Genomic DNA, 22,550 nt, shown 5'->3' with positions numbered 1-22,550 from the left:
ACTGTCTAGTGCTGTCAGATCTTGTAAGCGCTGATTAAGTAAACTATGTGAATAACGTTCACAGTCTTTGTGACATCTTGCATGGATGATAATTTAGGAAAATGAGCTAGGTTTCCTGTTTCCAGCTGACTCACCCAAAGTGTCAATTTCATTTTAAAAGCTCGTTTTCGATCTATGAAATGAGTAATTAGCAGATCTTTACCTTGTAGTAAAATGTTCAAAGCATTCAGATGGCTAGTTAAATCTGCTACGAACGCGAGATCACATTCAAACGTGCGCGCGCATTTCCCCTCCCTCCCCTCCCTCCCTACTCCGCGACCTTGCACCTGCTCGCGAGCACGTGCCTGAGCAGACGCGAGTACTCGCGCTCAAAACCGGCCAGTTGTTAAGCCCTGCACTACGTTCTTCTCCAATCTCTCGGACAATCAGTTTCGATTGTGACGCTCAGTTTCGCTGACTTTTCTGAGATGAGCGGCATCGGTAGACATCAAAGGGCGTCGTGAGCGAGGGTCAACTTTAACTTCCGTCCGGCCATTTTTAAACCGCGTGAACCATTCGTAACACCGAGAACGTCTTAAGCACTCATCAGCGTAAGCTTCCTGCATCATTTGTTGCGTCTCTGAAAAGCTTTTTGAGTTTCACGCAAAATTTAATGCAGACGCGTTGGTCCTCTAACTCTACCGTCTTGAAATTCGCACAATGTGTGACACAACGTTCTATTCGATACAGCACTGAACAATAACGAAACAGACATACAACAATGAAACTTCCGGTAGTTACACATTAAACACAGGGGTGTGCAGGGATGCCAACCGCATTTCACTCCAACACACCATTGGCGGGAAATTACGAATCCTCCGGAATATTTTGAACAAACCTCGTAAAACGTTTCAGCAGAAGATGCTTCTGAATATCTAAAATCTATACTACGCCCAGTAATACAATAAATAAGAAAACAGCAAAATAGAAGAAAATTGGAAGTAAAAAGAAAACATAAAGGCAGAATAGTTACGATGATAATGTCATTGGAGAAAGGGAGGAAAATAAAGAAAACACAAATAAAGAATATACAAAAGGTTTTGGGAGCAGCAGCTAGAAAACGAGAAGTGCAGGTTCAAAAAATGGCTCTGAGCACTATGCGACTTAACTTCTGAGGTCATCAGTCGCCTAGAACTTAGAACTAATTAAACCTAACTAACCTAAGGACATCACACACATCCATGCCCGAGGCAGGATTCGAACCTGCGATCGTAGCGGTCGCTCGGTTCCAGACTGCAGCGCATCTCCGGCCGGCAAGTGCAGGTTAATAAATATTTTCTAGAGAAATCCCATACGCACCTAAACCGAACCATCTCCATCTAACAGATAGAGCTCACATAACTAACATCAGACCATTCAATATCCTTATTTTATAGCTGTAAAAATTAAATCTCAATCCCTAAAAAGACTTCTTTTTTTTGCAGTAAACACATAGTGCGTAGTGGGGCGATCACACTGTTGTAGAAATAATTCGAAACCCAAGATCGCTTAAATACTGTTTACTGGATAACCGGTTTCAACACACTTCAGTGTAGCACCTTTAGTGCGTTGAAACCGGTTATCCAGTAAACAGTATTTAAGCGATCTTGGGTTTCGAATTATTTCTAAAAAGACTTCTGTCAGCCAGCCTTCATCAGCGAAAATGTAACTGACGACAAAATTTTAAAAAATGTAAAAACGTTATTGTTCTTATAGGGTTATACCACCAACCAACCGTTGAGAGTCGTAAGAGACCAAGTAACTCTTATCAACAGATGTTTTTTCAGCCTGCCGAAAGGTTACCTGGGCTTTGCCGTTTGTGGCCGCTGTCTAAGGCCTTCCTTCCCAATCGGCGTCGCCCACGTCTCAGCGGCCTTTGTCACATTGTTGCCACCGAATCACTACGACTGGACGCAACATTGCATTTGATCCATATACCACCAGAGTTTCACTCTGAATCCGTGTGCAATTTAGACGTTCTCCCTACAAGAAACGTACTATCCCGCAGTCATCAACACTGGAGTAAGTTTACAGCTGCTGGGTCATTTCAATCGAACTCAGTGATCCACCTCGTATCCGTACTGCAGCTAACTACCTTTCTCAATTCCCTACATATAAGCAAGCCTTCAAAATTCGATATTCACATTGTTGGAAACAGTTAATATTTGTAAATTACAGATTGCATCAATCAGTCGTCCTTTTTAAATTTTATTATGCAGATGTAGATGTCGGCTAGAAGCTAGCCATTCTTAATGCTAAGAATACAAGAAGTACATAGTCAGATGCTGTTATAAAAAGTTACAAGTAATGGCTTAACTCATATGGTTTGTATATTACATACCACTATTTACTGTCTTTCGAAGTATGTACGTCCTTGTTGATCGGGCTTCACCCACAGTTCATTGAATACTACTGTATGCGGAAGGCAGGCTGTATGGAGAACACATCGGTTGGTTACATGGTGCCATCTTCATGAACTACGTATATACAATTCAAGGGAAGTAAACCACTTCAAATTTGAATGAGAATTGGATATAATGAAACATAAGTAAAAATCTTTACATTGTAGTCAGATTTATTTCGTATTTGCATAATACTGTACGAGTACGATGATTACACTTCTGAACCAACATAACTTCTTCCATGATAGTTAGCTCAGATGTATATACAGTATTATTAACAGCAATTCAGTATATTGGTTGTTTTGCATTTACAAGGAAAATCGGTTTTAAGGGATAATGAGGTTAGTATCCTCTATATGTATAGCGGAATAACCAAATTGCGCCAACCATGCATCTGACTGACATTTGCCGCCATCTATGAATTATTTAGTAAATATGAGATAAAAATATTTAAGAAATATTTAAGCCATATCAAATAATAGTTTTATACAGCATGTGTCTTCTTGTGTCATAAATTTTTAAAAAATTTAAAGTTTTACCCATCTGACGTAATTTAGATGTTTTAATAACAATAACGGACTCACAAGGAGTGAACATGGAAATTTTATTACTTGCCGGCAAATATGAAATAAGGCGGACTACAGTGTACAGAATTTTACTTATGTTTCATTTTATGTAATTCTCATGCAAATTTGATGTCGTTTACTTCCCTTGAATTTTATACACGTAGTTCGTATAGATGGCGCCATGTAACCAACCGATGTGTTCTCCATACAGCCTGCCTTCCGCATACAGTGGTACCCAATGAACTGTGGGTGAAGCCCGATCAACAAGGACTTACAGGGTGTTTCAAAAATGACCGGTATATTTGAAACGGCAATAAAAACTAAACGAGCAGCGATAGAAATACACCGTTTGTTGCAATATGCTTGGGACAACAGTACATTTTCAGGCAGACAAACTTTCGAAATTACAGTAGTTACAATTTTCAACAACAGATGGCGCTGCGGTCTGGGAAACTCTATAGTACGATATTTTCCACATATCCACCATGCGTAGCAATAATATGGCGTAGTCTCTGAATGAAGTTACCCGAAACCTTTGACAACGTGTCTGGCGGAATGGCTTCACATGCAGATGAGATGTACTGCTTCAGCTGTTCAATTGTTTCTGGATTCTGGCGGTACACCTGGTCTTTCAAGTGTCCCCACAGAAAGAAGTCACAGGGGTTCATGTCTGGCGAATAGGGAGGCCAATCCACGCCGCCTCATGTATGTTTCGGATAGCCCAAAGCAATCACACGATCATCGAAATATTCATTCAGGAAATTAAAGACGTCGGCCGTGCGATGTGGCCTGGCACCATCTTGCATAAACCACGAGGTGTTCGCAGTGTCGTCTAAGGCAGTTTGTACTGCCACAAATTCACGAAGAATGTCCAGATAGCGTGATGCAGTAATCGTTTCGGATCTGAAAATGGGCCAATGATTCCTTTGGAAGAAATGGCGGCCCAGACCAGTACTTTTTGAGGATGCAGGGACGATGGGACTGCAACATGGGGCTTTTCGGTTCCCCATATGCGCCAGTTCTGTTTATTGACGAAGCCGTCCAGGTAAAAATAAGCTTCGTCAGTAAACCAAATGCTGCCCACATGCATATCGCCGTCATCAATCCTGTGCACTATATCGTTAGCGAATGTCTCTCGTGCAGCAATGGTAGCGGAGCTGAGGGGTTGCCGCGTTTGAATTTTGTATGGATAGAAGTGTAAACTCTGGCGCATGAGACGATACGTAGACGTTGGCGTCATTTGGACCGCAGCTGCAACACGGCGAACGGAAACCCGAGGCCGCTGTTGGATCACCTGCTGCACTAGCTGCGTGTTCTCCTCTGTGGTTGCCGTACGCGGTCGCCCTACCTTTCCAGCACGTTCATCCGTCACGTTCCCAGTCCGTTGAAATTTTTCAAACAGATCCTTTATTGTATCGCTTTTCGGTCCTTTGGTTACATTAAACCTCCGTTGAAAACTTCGTCTTGTTGCAACAACACTGTGTTCTAGGCGGTGGAATTCCAACACCAGAAAAATCCTCTGTTCTAAGGAATAAACCATGTTGTCTACAGCACACTTGCATGTTGTGAACAGCACACGCTTACAGCAGAAAGACGACGTACAGAATGGCGCACCCACAGACTGCGTTGTCTTCAATATCTTTCACATCACTTGCAGCGCCATCTGTTGTTGAAAATTGTAACTACTGTAATTTCGAAAGTTTGTCCGCCTGAAAATGTACTGTTGTCCCAAGCATATTGCAACAAACGGTGTATTTCTATCGCTGCTCGTTTAGTTTTTATTGCCGTTTCAAATATACCGGTCATTTTTGAAACACCCTGTACATACTTCGAAAGACAATAATAGTGGTATGTAATATAAGAGGGCTATCCACAAAGTACATTACGTTTTGGAATTAAGAATAAATAAAGTTTTGGGAAATTTTTTTATTATATACAGATGAAAGCCACACTTAAATACTACTTTTCTACATAGTTGCCATTTAAATTAAGGCACTTATGGTAGCGATGGACGAGCTTGGAAATTCCTTCGTCGTAAAATTCGGCCGCCTGCGCCTTCAACCACGTAATGACTGTCTTTTGGGACAGGAAAGGTGTGAGTTTTGTGGATTTCCTGGAAAGAGGCACTACAATAAACTCTCAAAGGTATTGCCAAACTCTGTACAACCTCAGAAGAGCAATACAAAACAAGCGCAGGGGAAAGTTGGGCTCAAAGATCTTGCTGATTCACGACAACGCCCGGACCACACGGCAAATGCCACTCGTGAAGCCTCGAATCTTTTAAGTGGGAGTTGTTTCCTCATCTGCCGTACAGTCCCGACCTGGCACCGAGTGACTTCCACTTATTCCCAGCAATGAAGAAGTGGTTGGCTCTGCAGCGTTTTGCTGACGACGCACAACTTCAAGAAGAGGTAACCACGTGGTTGAAGGCGCAGGCGGCCGAATTTTACGACGAAGGAATTTCCAAGCTCGTCCATCGCTACGATAAGTGCCTTAATTTAAATGGCAACTATGTAGAAAAGTAGTATTGAAGTGTGGCTTTCATCTGTATATAATTTAAAAAATTTCCACTACTTTATTTATTTTTAATTCCAAAACGTAATGTACTTTGTGGATAGCCCTCGTACAAACCATATGAGTTACGCCATTACTTTTAACTTTTTATGACATCATCTGACTATGTACTTCTTGTATTCTTAGCATTGAGAATCGCTAGCTTCTAGCCGAAATCTAGATCTGCATAACAAAATTTAAAAAGGACGACTGACTGCTGCAATCTATAATTTACGCCGGCCGCAGTGGCCGTGCGGTTCTAGGCGCTACAGTCTGGAACCGCGCGACCGCTACCGTCGCATGGATGTGTGTGATGTCCTTAGGTTAGTTAGGTTTAATTAGTTCTAAGTTCTAGGCGACCTCAGAAGTAAAGTCGCATAGTGCTCAGAACCATTTGAGCCATCTATAATTTACAAGTCAATGTAACAGTCGCTGAGTGCAACCTACAGTATTTCCGAATGGAAGGTAACCTGATGAACAGTTAATATGTTTCCTTGTTATCAGTACTGCATTCGAAAATATTGAAGACACCGGACACGAACTAAAGTCGTCGGCACACGGGGCGAGGCAGCTAACGTTGACACGCACGCAAACGGGCTAGGTCACCCCACGAAACGCAGCGCCGGTACACGCCACGAGCTGGTTGACGTGATTTTTTGCTGTCGGCGCTCGGCAACGGCAGTTGTCGGCTTTATTTGTGTCGCAAACCATACAGGATGTTCATGAAAATGGATACCTTAGATTTTCTGTACTACTCTAGTAAAACGCACATTTCTTTCTTGACCAAATGCTAGTTATGTTGGTCTGTCTGTTGTGGTATACATAAATATAAACTTCAGTATCCGTGAACGTGCAGTAAGACCAAAATAAAAGGTACATGTTCAGTCAAGAAGGACATCAGCCTATAAAAGTTCACCAATTCGAACAATCTCAATCCTGGCAGAGAACACACATTTACGTAACATCAAATATTATAGGAATTACTTCAATTACTTTCTCGTCATTTTATTACAACAGATCGTGCAAACAATGATTCGTTCTCGAGACTTTCAACGTTCTGGTGCTTAAAAACAGCTTAATATTGACGGGGTGTAGCGTATAACATAAAACCCCCGGAATATGGGCGTCTACAAAACACGACAAATACAGTATCCCGTCTTGCTTGCGACCCTGGGAGCGTGCTTGCTTCCTACTGGTTCTTATTTTGTGTTTTACTTGACGAAATGGCTCAACAATAACAAACAGCAGGAAGTGACTTCACAAAACTCGCAGAGCGCCCCGTCAAGGTTAACTAAATCGTCACGTGCGCCGACGGCTGCAGTCGCTCTCCGAAGACACCGTGCTTAACCGCCTCTAGCTCCGATAGCGGTCTCAGTTCGGAGAGGAAGAGACCTTGAGTATGCCGTATCTAGCTGAGGCCCCTCATTGATGATTAGACACTGTAGAACTACCAAACTGCGGGGCTGTTGATCGTCGCATTTTCACTTGCTGTTCCAAATAGTCCTAGAAATTTTCTAAGGGTCTAATATCGGGTAATTTAGAGGGCCGAACGAAATGTGATAGCGTGTCTGTCCGTTCGTCTATGCAGGAACGTACGCGTGAACACAGCTGTTGTCATCTTGGAAAACGGGAATTTCCACACCATACTCGTAATGAACCTGTCGAACAATGAGACCATTATCAACGAGTGCAATCAGATATTAACAAGAATCCCTGCCCTCCCGAACCCCTGCCCTCCCATCACCATCACCATTAGCGCCCAATCGTAGAAAAGAATTTACTTTGAACACTTATTTTGGAAGACGAACGATAAATATTTAGCTTTTGTAGATGTTTCATTAAATCACTACCTAATGAGTCAGTGGGATGGCTGATACTGCTTATTTCTAACGAACTTTTTTAATAGGAAGTGGAACAATTTTCAATCCAACCGGAGTGCTACGTACAACTCCTTCTCAGGAGAGGAAGCTAATCGCCAGAGTTGAGGACAGACACTTACTTTATACGAAACCTACCTCATCCGCACGACTCCCCTCTCTAGCAACTCGCTCTTCATCCGCTCCCTGCACCCCCATTTCAAATCAACCGAATTAAATTTCATGTACTATACTCTGCCTTCTGCTTGTAAGTCATTTGATTGCTGGGCTCCTTACTTCTGAACTGCTAAAAATTGGAAAAACTTCAGCCTGCCAATGCTTTGTGTCTGGCACTACCACTAATAATAATAATAATAATAATAATAATAATAATAATAATAACAATAATAATATAGTGTACAGCACTATAGTAACCATTATGTTGCTGCTATTGTGTTGTGCTCTCAATTTGTTGGTTTATCTGTTGCGAAGTAAGTAAAGAAGCAATTTCTATTTACAACTCGAGAAGGCATTATTAACCGTTTCTTATGTGTCTCACTTCTATTGTCATAGGTGGATGGTACGAAATGTTGTTCATACATTCATTTCACAAGCTGTAACCTTCAACACATTGCGACGTCTGCACATAATACTTTTTCTGTGAGCTTTCTGTAAAATGTCTCCCACTGACGGAAAAATTCTCTGTCTAACGGTTGAATTGCGTCCGTCGTGTCGGGTGGAATCTGAAGTACCTCGACTTCTTTGTCAGGGTGATCTCGAAATATAGCTTTTAATGAACCACAGCTTTTATGGCCTGACCAGTAATCTAGAAGAAGCAGTGATTAGTCCACGCAGAACGGAAGAAAGGCATGACGCATGAAATCTGTAACGTTTTCATATCTCATGTCCTGTATCTCGACTTCAATGCGTCTATCATAAGATTACTGCTTATAACAATGTTGATTTGACGTGTGGTCCAAAACGTCTCGTTGATTCTTGAAGACATATATATAGTTTAGGCAGCAATGACCCATCAAGACTAATTACGAGCATTAAAGTTTGTGAATGTGTGAATGCAGTCTTACATTGCGCAGTGGCCTGTGAGTGTTTTTCCCCTTTGAATGACAGTATTGTCTTAACACGCGTTTAGTTTTGAAAACGCCTGATCTGCACTGTAAACGTAAGATCCACTAAAACTAGTGGTCTTATGCTTTTCATTCGTAATGAAAGCTTCCAATATTTCGTTGTGAATCACCACATTTTCCGACCTGTTTCTCGATTATTATTTTTCTTGCTATAATTTTATGTGATCTTTTGAAGCTACTAACCCAACTTTCAGAAACTGTAAATTCTTAGCGTCTATCGCGTTGGCAATATCTAACGCCCACTCACGTATTAGTTGTATCGCTGATACGAAATCACATTTGTCTGCCTTTGGCAAATAGCTCAAAAAGGTCGCGCAACTTCCAGTCGACTCTTACGTCGTCCAGCTACTTCCTTTTCCCATCGATACCATTCACGTTCAGAGCGGGCAGAGCGATATTTATTTTGAACAGTACTGACGCGTAGGAGTTTCTTGTCACTGTCGTTCAATAACTACAACACAGCGTTTTTTTTGCCCGATAAAGTAATTTTAGTTGCTGGTGTTGTTTTGGGAGATAATTGTTTTTTATACGTGGCACTATCACTCGAAAAGTCTTCATGAGTACAACTTTCTTCAGTTTCTTTGCCATCTCTGGATTCGCAGTCTGCAATATCAAGTGTTTCAGTCGTTTCTCTATTTACATGCTCGTCTGCAACTACCATTTCGCACATCACATAGTCTTCACGCGTGTTTTCTGTTTTTGGCTTCATTTGGCATATGTTGTATATCTCCACAGCAAGTAGCAAATATTTACAGGGTTCGTCATCAAGGCAGTGGTTAGCACACTGGACTCGCATTCGGGAGGACGACGGTTCAATCCCGTCTCCGGCCATCCTGATTTAGGTTTTCCGTGATTTCCCTAAATCGTTTCAGGCAAATGCCGGGATGGTTCCTTTGAAAGGGCATGGCCGATTTCCTTCCCAATCCTTCCCTAACCCGAGCTTGCGCTCCGTCTCTAATGACCTCGTTGTCGACGGGACGTTAAACACTAACCACCACCACTTCGTCATCAACTGTGAGGGGAGATTGAATGTTCAGCGTAAAGTGGTCTGTGGAGCATAGATGTAGTTGTACAGAATATTTATCACAATTCGAACTAGCATCAGAATGATATATTCCGAAATACGTACCAGAAAGTAAAAGATGCTGCATCCCAAAGAATCGAATATTAATTTCGTCTTTTTAACAAAACCTTGCAGCGATATTCGTCTTCAGTGAATGCTGCTGTAAGACGGCCACACTTCCCGACCATGAGCGAATCGCTCATCACACCAACATTTCACGAGTCGCGAATTCCAGAGGTGGCCAGTCTTCGCTGCAAGCGCCGAGCAAGAAAAACGCCGTTTCCGTGTTTTTTTGTGGGTGACTTCCAGCTCATGTCAGCAGCTACAATTTTGTGTGCGGGGCTTTTTCACAGATAACTAACAGTGGTAAGAAAATCAGTACATGTTTCGACATGACAAGCCTGACCATTCTGCTGTTAGTACGAAAAACACCCCCAAAACATCGCCCTGCTACAGCCTCCACACACTGCGGTTGAAACTCCTCACTGTGCAGTCGGTACGCTGGACAGCTTGCTTCTTTTGAAAAGGGCCAAAGTTGCGATTGGTCGGCCACACCGCACGCCTCAAACCAGCTAGTGCCCAGTTTCTGTGTTGACGCAGGTTTGTGTACCGCTGTGAGCAATGGCCGTTTGCGATATGACCGACACAAACTTCCATTGCTTGCATTTCCCTCCAATCCCCCTCTGGTCTGAAAATGATCGTCAATGACAGGGAGTGACAGTCTTCTCTGGTCTCTTTTGATTAGGATCTATTTGCGACAGCTGCTCTTATCTCGCGTTACGTGGGTGTAAGTGGTACACCATTCCTTATAAATACTATGGGGAGCCAACGTTGATCAACATCATAATATCCAGTTCTGGTTTAAGATCCTTGCCTGTCCAGTTTCAAGTAGACTGCAGTTGATCAGTCCATCTCTCGTGGTTATTCCACTCACCCTGACTGCAAATTTGTACGTCAGTTTGGTGATACGACCTGTTGTGCTGCCAATCGTGAACAGCATTCCAAGGGATGTTTTCCAACAGGATAACGCTGTTGTAACCCAACGAGTTCTACAGGGAATCGACATGTTGCCTTGCTCTAGTCGACCATCAGATCTGTCTCCAATCAACCACATAAGGGACATCATCGGACGACAACTGCAGCGTCATCCACGTCCAGCGTTAGTCGTCCCAGTATTCACCAACCAAGTGCAGAAGGCATGGAACTCCATCCCACAAACTGATATCCGTCACCTGTACGACGCAATGCAGCACGTTTGCATGCGTGCATTAGCATCTGGCGGCTACACCGGCTATTAATGTACCAGCATTTCACGTTTGCATTGGCTTTTCTCGCAATTACGTTGACCTGTTGCAACACCGAAAATGCAGGATGCATGGCACCTGCTACCGATATATAATTTTATTTGCTGAATTGTGTGTAAATATTTGTATTTTAAATGCTTTCTTTTAATAAGTAAGTACATTGCTTCACTGCATGTGTAAATTTAGGTAGAAGTCTGTTGACATTTCATTGTATTTATCTGTGTCTTACTGTGAAACTTATAAGCTCTGGGGAAAAGGCAAAAGAATTGTTATTTGCATCGACTAGCAACGATAGTAGCAGTGCTTGTGCGTTGTAAAATCTTTGGGTGGGGAGTTGCTGCGCGGAGCGCGAGGAGAGTGTGATGTTAACGCTCTCGCAGTAGTGTACCATTTCGGTGGCATCATGTACGCGCGCCGGCCAGATATCTAGGAGCAGGAGTAAGGACAGTGGACGGGCGGAAGAGGCTGTATTAATTACGATTGCCCGTTCCTGTAATTAGCCGTGCTCCACAAGATGCTACCGTCTTCAACAACAGCAGCAGTTCCAGCAACACAGATTCGTCATCGGCTCCGATTTCGTCGTATGCACAGCACTGAAATAAGACTGTTCGGTGGTAGAAAGTTTGAACGGCTAACCCAGCAGCACTGCTGCATGTGATTTGATTGATAAAATTTATTTAAATAATAATCAGCTACACTCAGGGCGGTTGTGTCCTCATTGTCCCTTTTTTCCCCTTATACGCTAACCGAGTGTCATAAGAAACAAATTGAATACTTACAGCCAGTTTATTAATGAATAATTTCTCTTTTAAGAATTTTAGCCTCAGTCTACTTTCAATTAACTGTTGTACAACAGAGGCTTCAGTATATGACTAAAGTAAAGCAATCACAGAAAAAAAACTAATTCTAAAGGAATGCACAAATTAAGAGTGCGGAAGTTTTATTTATTTTAAATATAGCTTGGAGCACATGGCTGTCTGGTTTGGTACGTATTCTATTATTTATTTCTGTAACATACAGTTTAATTGCATATTTTCAAATCATTACTCGATCTTTTTTTTCAAAATTTAATGACACATTTTGTAAGAGTGACTTTTCAGTTTTTTTTATCATTACATACTCACTTAAAATTAGTGTCAAAAAACGTGACAACCTTCTGTTGCCACCTCAATGTTTAATAATACATGTGTTTCTTTCCCATCATCTTGTACAGGATTTTGGATGTAAATTACCCTAGTGGGCTGGTGACCGTTAATGATTTCCTTTTCGTTCGTTAGTGTAACTTTTGGATTCATGATCAGTAGTACCCCTTTTCTGTCCAGTGTTGTTCGTGAGTGAATGCACAAAATAACTTTCATTTTTCTAAATTATAACCCTGTTCAGTTTAATTACTTTTTATTTTTAGTAGACTTTTCCATCAGAAGTGTCTGTTGTGCATTCTCCTCCTACTTATCGGTATTATTTCTTCGGGAAAGATAGCCTTATCCAATTAGTAAAAATCCATTAGGCATACATGCGATCCACGGTCATATTTTATATCGCAAGCACGGTAGACTGATTAGTAAGTGGGAGGTTACACTGTGATCTTGCAAAGTTAATCAGTTAAATATCTTATCTAGTCAAATACAGGGTGTGTCAAAAAAATGTATACACACGTTGAACTGTCATAGACAATTTATTTCCCGTGCTACAAAGGTTAAATATCTGTGAGAAAGTAATGTTATGTTTCTTCAACAGGTGGCAGCAGTGGCAAGGAAGTAACTGCAACATGGCGGACGCGCGTTTGAGCTTTGAAGCGCGGAAGCAGATAATTAAGTGGTATTGGAAGTTTGAGAATGTAGCTGCGGTTCGAACACAGTGGAGAAGTGATTATGGTACAGAACCACCTTCAAGGTTAACAATTACACGTCTACGAGACAAATTCGAAATTCATGGAACAGTGTGTGATGTGCTTAAAGGTCGATTAGGGCGACCTCGTACAGCTACAAGTGATGATTCCACAACTGCGGTCTTGGAACTGTTTCAGCGTTCGCCTCAAAAATCTTCAAGGCAAGCGGCGGGTGAGAGTAATGTAAGTGCTAGTAGTGTGCTACGCGTTCTGAAGAAAAGCAAGTTTCGTGTGTACATTCCAAGGCTGGTGCAACAGCTCAGTGACGACGATCCAGATCGAAGGTTAGAATTTTGTGAATGGGTTCAAGAGATGGTGAGATGTGAACCGGGATTTATGGGTACCATAATTTGGTCGGATGAAGCCCAATTCAAACTCAATGGAACTATCAATAGGCACAATTGTGTGTACTGGGCTGAAGATAATCCTCACATTGCAGTTGAAAAGGCTGTGAATTTGCCTGGTGTAAATGTGTGGTGTGGTTTGTCTGCAAGGGGACTCATTGGGCCTTTCCGCTTTGAAGGTACTGTTACTGGAGAAACGTACCTAACAATGCTTGTTAACTCCATATTCCCTGCCATTCGTCCATTATACGGTAATTATGAGTTTTATTTCCAAGAAGATGGCGCCCCGCCGCACTATCATAGGGACGTACGAGCATACCTGGATCACAATGTGCCAGGCCAGTGGATAGAACGCAGGGGACCAATCGAGTTTCCTGCACGCTCTCCAGACCTTACGCCGCTGGATTTCTTATGGGGCACAATAAGAGATGAGGTGTACAAACGTAAACCACGTAACCTGGACACACTTTGGAATGAGATTCAGGCGGTGTGCGCAGATATCTCATTGGACACTTTGGTACGATGTACAGAATCAGTGGTGACTCGTACTCAGAAATGTATTGATGCTGAAGGCCACCAGTTTGAACATTACTCACATTTGCAAAGTACATTTATTTTTCCAATTGGACTTTAAGCTTTCCATTTCCAGAAATTTAACATTGTAGAACGGGAAATAAATTTTCTATGACGCTTCAAAGTGCGTATACGTTTTTTCGACGCACCCTGTATATTGCTGACATTTCATTGCTGTACACTAATTACTTATTGGTGCTGAGATTTTTTTTCCGTCATGGTATGAGAGGGAATGTAGTCTACGTGTTCTTTGGTACATACCTGTGCGAGGCCCTGTGCCAGCCTGTTGGTGAACAATACGTAGTCGCCAGCCCATGCAGACAGTGGCGTCAGAATTGAGAACGCTGATGAAACCAGCACGCCAACGCCGAAGATAATCTTACCGCCGAAACGATCTGCAAGCAGGCCGCCGGGGATGTGTCCGACCGTGTAGCCATAGTAATATGCGGCTAAAATCTCGCCTTGCTTCTGTTTATCCCACACGAACTCTCCGCTCTGCAAAATATAAGTGATGTAAGACATTAACGAATATCTGTGTGTTTGAAAATGCTAGTAGAACATCATCATGTTAAACGATGTCTACATATTCTGTTAACTTCTTGTACGACAAAGGTCTATCACTTAATAATCGTTAGGCTGATGTCTATCACTTATGGAAAAACTACATAAGTAATTTTCAATAAAGATGGCATACTCATGGGTATTTTTCCACACATCAGCTCTCTGTGAATTCCATATATTTGCAACAGGAGACTTACGTGTAGCAAGAAAATTTTATTTACTTATTTTTTGTACATGTTCTGTAATACCGTAAGTCAAGCGAGAACCTTCAACCGAGAAACAGTTTTATATAAACGATTTTTAACTGAGTTGAGTTGTGTGGTTTTGTTCAAACGGACCAGACTACTGCGTCATAATTAAATTCTTTATTACAGTCAGTTTATGCCAACAGAAATATAAAAGTTGCCGAAGCTATACATGTGATTCACGTGCCCCTATCGATGTCGTTTTATGCAACCCGCAATTCTATATCTGGCCTTCAAAAACCACGCGCGATATTTTCGTATTCTCCCACTCGCTACGCGCAAGCTATTAGTCCTACAGAAAAAATTAACAGGACCTTCTTGTAAGAAATTTAATTTAGTTAAACCTTTTAACTGGGGAATATTTTTTCTACAGGCCGTAGTTTTCCAGTTGCTCAAGAAAGACAAACGGAAGTGACCTTCAAATGTACCCTCACTCTTACACTCAGCCCTCACCGATCATGTTGTTCATGATACTCCCTCCTAACACTGTGCAAATATTTGCCACTGCACGAATTATTTCCAGCATTCAACCTTTCTTTGGTCTTCGTTGATCGGCCTTGTTACGCCACTGGCTTAGTCGAGCACTTACAAATGTAAAATTGACGTTTGTATAAATTTCACCTAAAAATTTTGTAAATTTAAAAAGCATAAATTAAACAATTACATTGTTATATTGACCAGGCCTCCTGACTGCGAAACTATTGTGCTTGTAAGGGTTAAGTTTGGATCGAATTGATAACGCAATTAGTTTTAGTGTAACGTTTCGAAAAAATCGTTTTTCTTTCGTTACCCTCACCGGCACGTTTAAGTTAATGGTGTTAACGAAATAACCGCCCATACTGGTGGCGTAATAGCCCAATCAACAGAGACGAAAGAAGGTCGAATATCGGGAACAATTCGTGCACTCGGAAATTTGTCTACAGTGGTAGGAGGGAGTGCCACGAACAACAATCCTGAGCGTTGAGGTGTGGTGTGGGGTTGGAGGTGCATTTGAAGGTCAGCTTTGTAAGTTTTTCTTGAATAACTCGAAAACCGTGGCTTGCGGCGAAAAGGTATCCCAGTACAAACTTTAATTACATAACATTTTCTAGAAAAAGGTCCTGCTTATTTTTTCTGTAGGACTAATAGTTTGCGCTTAGCGAGCGAGAGAATACGAAAATCTCGCATGTGCTTTTTGAAAACCAGATCTACCATTGTGGATTGTATAAAACGACATCGGCAGGGGCAGCTGAATCAGCCCGTATAAGGGGTCTAATCCTGCATTCAACGGTTAAGAAGCAACGGCTGAATTCAGATGTGGCCGTATTTTTCTTGAAGACAGCTGAGAGAGGAACGCTGCAAGTCAGCCAAAACAACTGCTTTTGTTTCATTTGTCTTATATTTTACAGAACATCGCGACCTTCTGTCACATACAAATTTATTAAATTTTTTTGTGTGGTACTCTCCTATAGCGCCACTATCTTACTTCATCAGTTCGTCAGTGACAGCAACTCATTCGCAAAGAGGCAGATTTTTAGTATCGAGACCAAAAATTTACAAGGACACCTCTAAGGTAGTGATTAAAAAAAGCTACGAGAGACAAATGACGCACGTGTTACACAGTCGACCAATCGTGAATTGGGTGAATGATGAAGATAACGACGTGGAGCAAAAGTCTGCAGCTTTATCACATTACGCAGCAAGTATTTGCAACAGGTCTGGTATTCTGAAGAAACTCGCTGTGAATCGTGTTCTTTCATCACCTAAGACTAGTTCTTTTACGGCTTTGTAAAGGGTGATTTTGTTTGCGTAATGTGACTACCGTAAATAGTGCAGTTGTGGTATGTTATACATACGCCAGACCACCGTCTGACCCTTGAAGACCTGTGTACAGAGCATAAGCGCCACATACCCTTACAACAGCCAATCATGTCTGAGACGGCAGAGCGTTGCCTTGATAACGACAAAGAGATTCTGGTGTGAACTTGCAGTTACTGGGATAGTACGACTGAGAAATATGTTGAGATTAAATCCATGTTGAGCTTAAACTATCAACTTACCTTATGAAAAGAGACGTAGGTTTTTACGAACTTTCAGCATGCTGGAGTAATTGCGGGGCGGAAACTTGTGTTAATCAATAAAACAGAAAAACAGGCAAAGTTTTAAATTTCACTTTTATGTAATTGATGACTGATTTTAGGTCATGACCCACTTTCAAATAATACAGATAATCAAATTGGTACTTCCCAAAATATAAGAACAATGTCCAGATAAGAAACAAATACGTATTAAAAAGTGCAAATGAATGCATAACTGTATGATTTATGCTCTGAAAATGTTTATTTGCACTTTGTTATAGGTACGTGTTTGATACCTTGACATGATTCTTGTATTTTCGGTAACACAATTTTGACTATTCCATTTTGGATAACCTGAAAATGGGTTCATACCCGTAACTAGTCTAGTAAAAAAAGTCAAATTTGGAACTTTGGCTGTTTTTCCATTGTACTGACGTACGTTTTTGTTTAAATTCTGCCTCGTATACTGCTGTGTCCCTAGTCAGACAACCGAAGGACAAAGCTGCTGCTACTTGCTTTGCTTCAGGTCGACGTAGCACCGGCCAGCTGCACAGTGGCCTGTCGTTTCATTTGTACCTTGAAAATTACGGAGTGTTCATCCATTGTCATATCGACGGTTGTCTACTTCTACATCTACATCCACATCTACATCCACACTACACCTACATCCACGTAGGTACTCTGCAAGCCACCATACGGTGCTTGGCGGAGGGTAGCCTGTACCACTACCCGTCATTTCCTTTCCTTTTCCATTCACAAACAGGGAGAGGGAAAAACGACTGTCTCTGTGTCTCCATATGAGTCCTAATTTATCGTATCTTATCTTCGTGGTCCTTACGCGCAATACATGTTGGCGGCAGAAGAATCCTTCGGCAGTCAGTTTCAAATCCCGGTTTTCTAAATTTTCTCAATAGTGTTTCTCTAAAAGAACGTCGCCTTTGCTCCAGGGATTCCCATTTGAATTCCCGAAGCATCTCCGTAACACTTACGTGTTGTTCGAATCTACCGGTAACAAATCTAGCAGCCCTCCTCTGAACTGCTTCGATGTCTTCTTTCAATCCGACCTGGTACAGATCCCGAACACTCGAGCAGTACTCAGAATAGGATGCGCCAGCGTCCTATATGCGGTCTCCTTTAGAGGTGAATCACTCTTTCCTAAAATTCTCCCGATTAACCGAAGTCGACCATTCGTCTTCTCTACCACGGATCTCACATGCTCGTTCCACTTCATATCGCTTGGCAAAGTTATGCCCAGATATTGAAACGACATGACTACGTCAAGCACGACACTAGTAATAATGTATTTCTAAGTTGTCTTACATCTTCCTACAGTCACTCAACTTCGACACCTTACCATACACTACGGATCATCAACAAACAACCGCAGATTTCTGCTCACCCTATCAGCCAAATCGTTTATGTATACAGAGAACAGCGGTCCTATAACACTTCCATGGGGCACTCCTGACGATACACTTGTCTGAGGAACAATCGCCGTCGCGGTCAAGATACTAGGTTCCATCATTTAAAAAGTCTTCGAGCCATTCAAACCTTCGTTAACTGCCTGCATTGGGGCACCGTATCAAATGCTTTCCGGAAATCTAAAAAAATAGAATCTGCTCGTTGCCCTTCATCCATAGTTGTCAGCACATCATTTGAGAAAAGGGCGCGCTGAATTTCGAGCGAGCGACACTTTATAGAACCATCTGATTCGTGCGCGTAAGCTTATCAGTCTCAAGAAAGCTTATTATATTCGAACTGAGAGTATGCTTCAGGATTCTGCAGCAAACAGAAGTTAGGGATATTGGTCCGCAATTTTGTGGGTCCGTTATTTTACCTTTCTTATATACTGGAGTGACCTGCATTTTTTTCCAGTCGCTTCGGACTTTTCGCAGGAGGAGAGATTCACGATAAATGCAAGCTAGGTCAGGGTCCAATGCCTTAGAGTACTCTTTGTAAAATCGAACTGGGATTCCATCCGGACCCGGTGATTTATTTACTTTCAAATCTTTCAGTTGTTTCTATACGCCAGGTATGTCCGATGTTCAAGTGACGGTATGCTTGTACGATTCTCCTGTGTGAACGATTTCTTGAACGTGAAATTTAAAACTTCAGCTTTCGTTTTCTATCTTCAACTGCCACACCAGACTGGTCAACAAGGGACTGATAGGAAGCCTTATACCCACTTAGGGTCTAGGATGTGATCTGTCGACATCCCTAAGGTATTTGAACAATCAGAACTTTGTGCACGGACTGACAGCTGACAAAAAAAGAAAAAAAGTGATTGTATTCGCGCAAAGAGACGAAAAGAACCGAAATCTTGACTATACGAGCGTCAATTGGGAATCAACCACAACTTTCAAGTTTCTGGGGCTATGCTTTTGGAGCGATTTAAGGTGGAAATTAAACGTAAAGAGCAGCCCTCTTTGAAAACGTCAAAAGATTGATTTTTTTGGCTTCAAATGTTCTCTAGGATGTCCACTTCATGGTAGCGTTCATCCCAAGTTCGCCAGAAACTCCATTATCGAGCTATAAGGCGATTTGACAAAAAGTGTCTCCAAAAACCAAAACCATTCACAGCGTTTTGGCACCAAGTCACTTCAACGACGGCCTAACAGGCATTCTGGAAATTATGAAAGTGTTCGAATTGAAACTTCCTGGCAGTTCTGCAAGGTTCGCAGGAGAGCTTCTATAAAGTTTGGAAGGTAGGAGACGAGATACTGGCAGAAGTAAAGCTGTGAGTACCGGGCGTGAGTCATGCTTCGGTAGCTCAGATGGTAGAGCACTTGCCCGCGAAAGGCAAAGGTCCCGAGTTAGAGTCTCGGTCGGGCACACAGTTTTAATCTGCCAGGAAGTTTCATATCAGCGCACACTCCGCTGCAGAGTGAAAATCTCATTCTGTTCGAATTGAGATCGAACCAGCCTGTTACAACCTCTGCACAAAAGTGGAAGAAAAGCATATCGAGCGAGCAGTGCAGCGGATGACAGGATCTGTCAAACGGCCCGCAGGACTACCATGGCTGCGAAGATGATGTAGGGGGACCACCTTTGGGATCTGGTAGAACTGTTGTATGGTCCAGCGATCGCTGACTTGAGGTCTGTTTACCTTAACTAGGAAAAACGTAACTCAAAACTTAAAACGCATTTTTCTCGTATTTTTCAAATTGGCGGGAAACATTACTTTAGAATGGTACATACGATTTTGATCGGAATTTGATACCGGGATTCTAAATTGAGTTCTCTATCAGCATACGCAGCCGAAGTCTGTTTTCGGTGCACATTTTTGTCTCGATTGTTTGGGCGAAGGACGTGCCTTTTTTGTTTTCAAGGCTTCATCATTTTGTTAGAACTTTATATTTTTCTGTTATCCTATACATGCTGACAGAACACGTATTGAAAATGACTTATACAGAATTATTTTGCTACAGGACCAGTATAAGGGCTTCGGGAATTCCCACCGATGACTAGTGTTCCGGCAGGAAGAGGTCTTTTCATCTAGTGCAGTGGATGCAGGGAGCGTCCGACGCGGACACAGAAATAATTTGTTAAAGACAAAAATGTAAGGAATAAAAATATAAAACAATTAAAATCGCTCAAAAGACGAAAGGCCGCTGGACCTGATGGGATACCAGTTCGATTTTACACAGAGTACGCGAAGGAACCTGGACCCCTTCTTGCAGCGGTGTACCGTAGGTCTCTAGAAGAGCGTAGCGTTCCAAAGGATTGGAAAAGGGCACAGGTCATCCCCGTTTTCAAAAAGGGACGTCGAACAGATGTGCAGAACTATAGACCTATATCTCTAACGTCGATCAGTTATAGAATTTTGGAACACGTATTATGTTCGAGTATAATGACTTTTCTGGAGACTAGAATCAGCATGGGTTTCGGAAAAGACGATCGTGTGAAACCCAGCTCGCGCTATTCGTCCACGAGACTCAGAGGGCCATAGACACGGGTTCCGAGGTAGATGCCGTTTTTCTTGACTTCCGCAAGGCGTTCGATACAGTTCCCCACAGTCGATTAATGAACAAAGTAAGAGCATATGGACTATCAGACCAATTGTGTAATTGGATTGAAGAGTTCCTAGATAACAGAACGCAGCATGTCATTCTCAATGGAGAGAAGTCTTCTGAAGTAAGAGTAATTTCAGGTGTGCCGCAGGGGAGTGTCGTCGGACCGTTGCTATTCACAATATACATAAATGACCTTGTGGATAACATCGGAAGTTCACTGAGGCTTTTTGCGGATGATTCTGTAGTATATCGACAGGTTGTAACAATGGAAAATTGTACTGAAATACAGGAGGATCTGCAACGAATTGACGCATGGTGCAGAGAATGGCAATTGAATCTCAATGTAGACTAGTGTAAAGTGCTGCAATTACATAGAAAGAAAGATCCTTTATCATTTAGCTACAATATAGCAAGTCAGCAACTGGAAGCAGTTAATTCCATAAATTATCTGGGAGTACGCATTAGGAGTGATTTAAAATGGAATGATCATATAAAGTTGATCGTCGGTAAAGCAGATGCCAGACAGATTCTGTGGTGTCACTGCCAGACACCACACTTGCTAGGTGGTAGCTTAAATCGGCCGCGGTCCATTAGTACATGTCGGACCCGCGTGTCGCCACTGTGTGATCGCAGACCGAGCGCCACCACACGGCAGGTCTCGAGAGACGTACGAGAACTCGCCCCAGTTGTACGACGACGTTGCTAGCGAATACACGGACGAAGCCTTTGCTCTCATTTGCCGAGAGACAGTTAGAATAGCCTTCAGCTAAGTTAATGGCTACGACTTAGCAAGGCGCCAATTTTCACAGTGCATGTATCTTACGAGTCTCATTTGTATAGTCAAGAGAGATGTACCAAAGGAAGCATTAAAAGTTAAGTATATTCCAAAGCTACGTATTTTCTTTATAGCAGTCATAACGTATCCTGTTCCAGACTTGACGCCAGTCGGCGTGTGTGTACGCGTGCCTTTCGGCTTCCTTCTCAGTGTGGCGTGACTAGCCTGTTACGCCACAACATATTCATTGGAAGAATCCTAAGGAAACGCAATCCGAAAACGAAGGAAGTAGGTTACAGTAAACGTGTTCGCCCACTGCTTGGATATTGCTCACCAGTGTGTGATCCGTACCAGATAGGGTGATAGAAGAGATAGAGAAGACCCAACGGAGAGCAGCGCGCTTCGTTACAGGATCATTTGGTAATCGCGAAAGCGTTACGGAGATGATAGGTAAACTCCAGTAGAAGACTCTTCAGGAGAGACGCTCAGTAGCTCGGTACGGGCTTTTGTTGAAGTTTCGAGAACATACCTTCACCGAGGAGTCAAGCAGTATATTGCTCCCTCCTACGTATATCTCGCGAAGAGACCATGAGGATAAAATCAGAGAGATTAGAGCCCACAAAGAGGCATAACGACAATCTTTCTTTCTACGCACAATACGAGACTGGAATAGAAGGGAGAACGGATAGAGGTACTCAAAGTACCCTCCGCCACACACCATCAGGTGGCTTGCGGAGTATGGATGTAGATGTAGATGTAGATATCATCATATGCAGCGTATTGTCACGAGAAACGCCTACTTTTCATGCGTTCAAAGGGGCTAGCCCATTAAGAATAGGTGCGATTATAGAGGATGTCATTCACAATTTTATTGTTCGGCAAATTCTAAAACATTACTCGTGTGCAAGGATCCTTTACAAGTTGGATTAACGATAGAGATTTAGCTGTGCGACTCATCTAAGAACGTTTAGTGAACGCAAGACCCCTCACAGAAACTCTTAACACTCTCATGGACGACATTTCAAGAGAGAGATGGCGCGCGTGGTGCGCTGTTCACTGCTGGCACATGGGATCTCACTGCTGGCCAGGAGTCTCGTTACGTTTCCGCTGCAGCGTCGCTGTTGACACACCGCTAGTCGCCGGTCGCACAGGCATCTTGCTTCTCGCCGAGAATCTTTACCCTGCAG

At 42.4% G+C, this 22,550-nt stretch overlaps 1 protein-coding gene across 1 annotated transcript in view; it reads right to left on the bottom strand.

The window, feature by feature from the left end:
* The window catches only part of LOC126251686 (sialin-like), a 109,101-nt gene that overhangs the window by 60,377 nt on the left and 26,174 nt on the right, over nt 1-22,550 (bottom strand). The window contains exon 3 of the mRNA XM_049952273.1: nt 13,974-14,207. Within this exon, the coding sequence (XP_049808230.1) occupies nt 13,974-14,207 (234 nt within the window). The remainder of the gene's footprint in view (nt 1-13,973; nt 14,208-22,550) is intronic.

This window comes from Schistocerca nitens, chromosome 4 (genome assembly GCF_023898315.1).
Source record: "Schistocerca nitens isolate TAMUIC-IGC-003100 chromosome 4, iqSchNite1.1, whole genome shotgun sequence".
In the NCBI taxonomy this organism is placed as follows: domain Eukaryota; kingdom Metazoa; phylum Arthropoda; class Insecta; order Orthoptera; family Acrididae; genus Schistocerca; species Schistocerca nitens.
The sequence above is the reverse complement of the archived record's forward strand: the minus strand, read 5'-3'. Positions and strand labels throughout refer to the sequence as shown.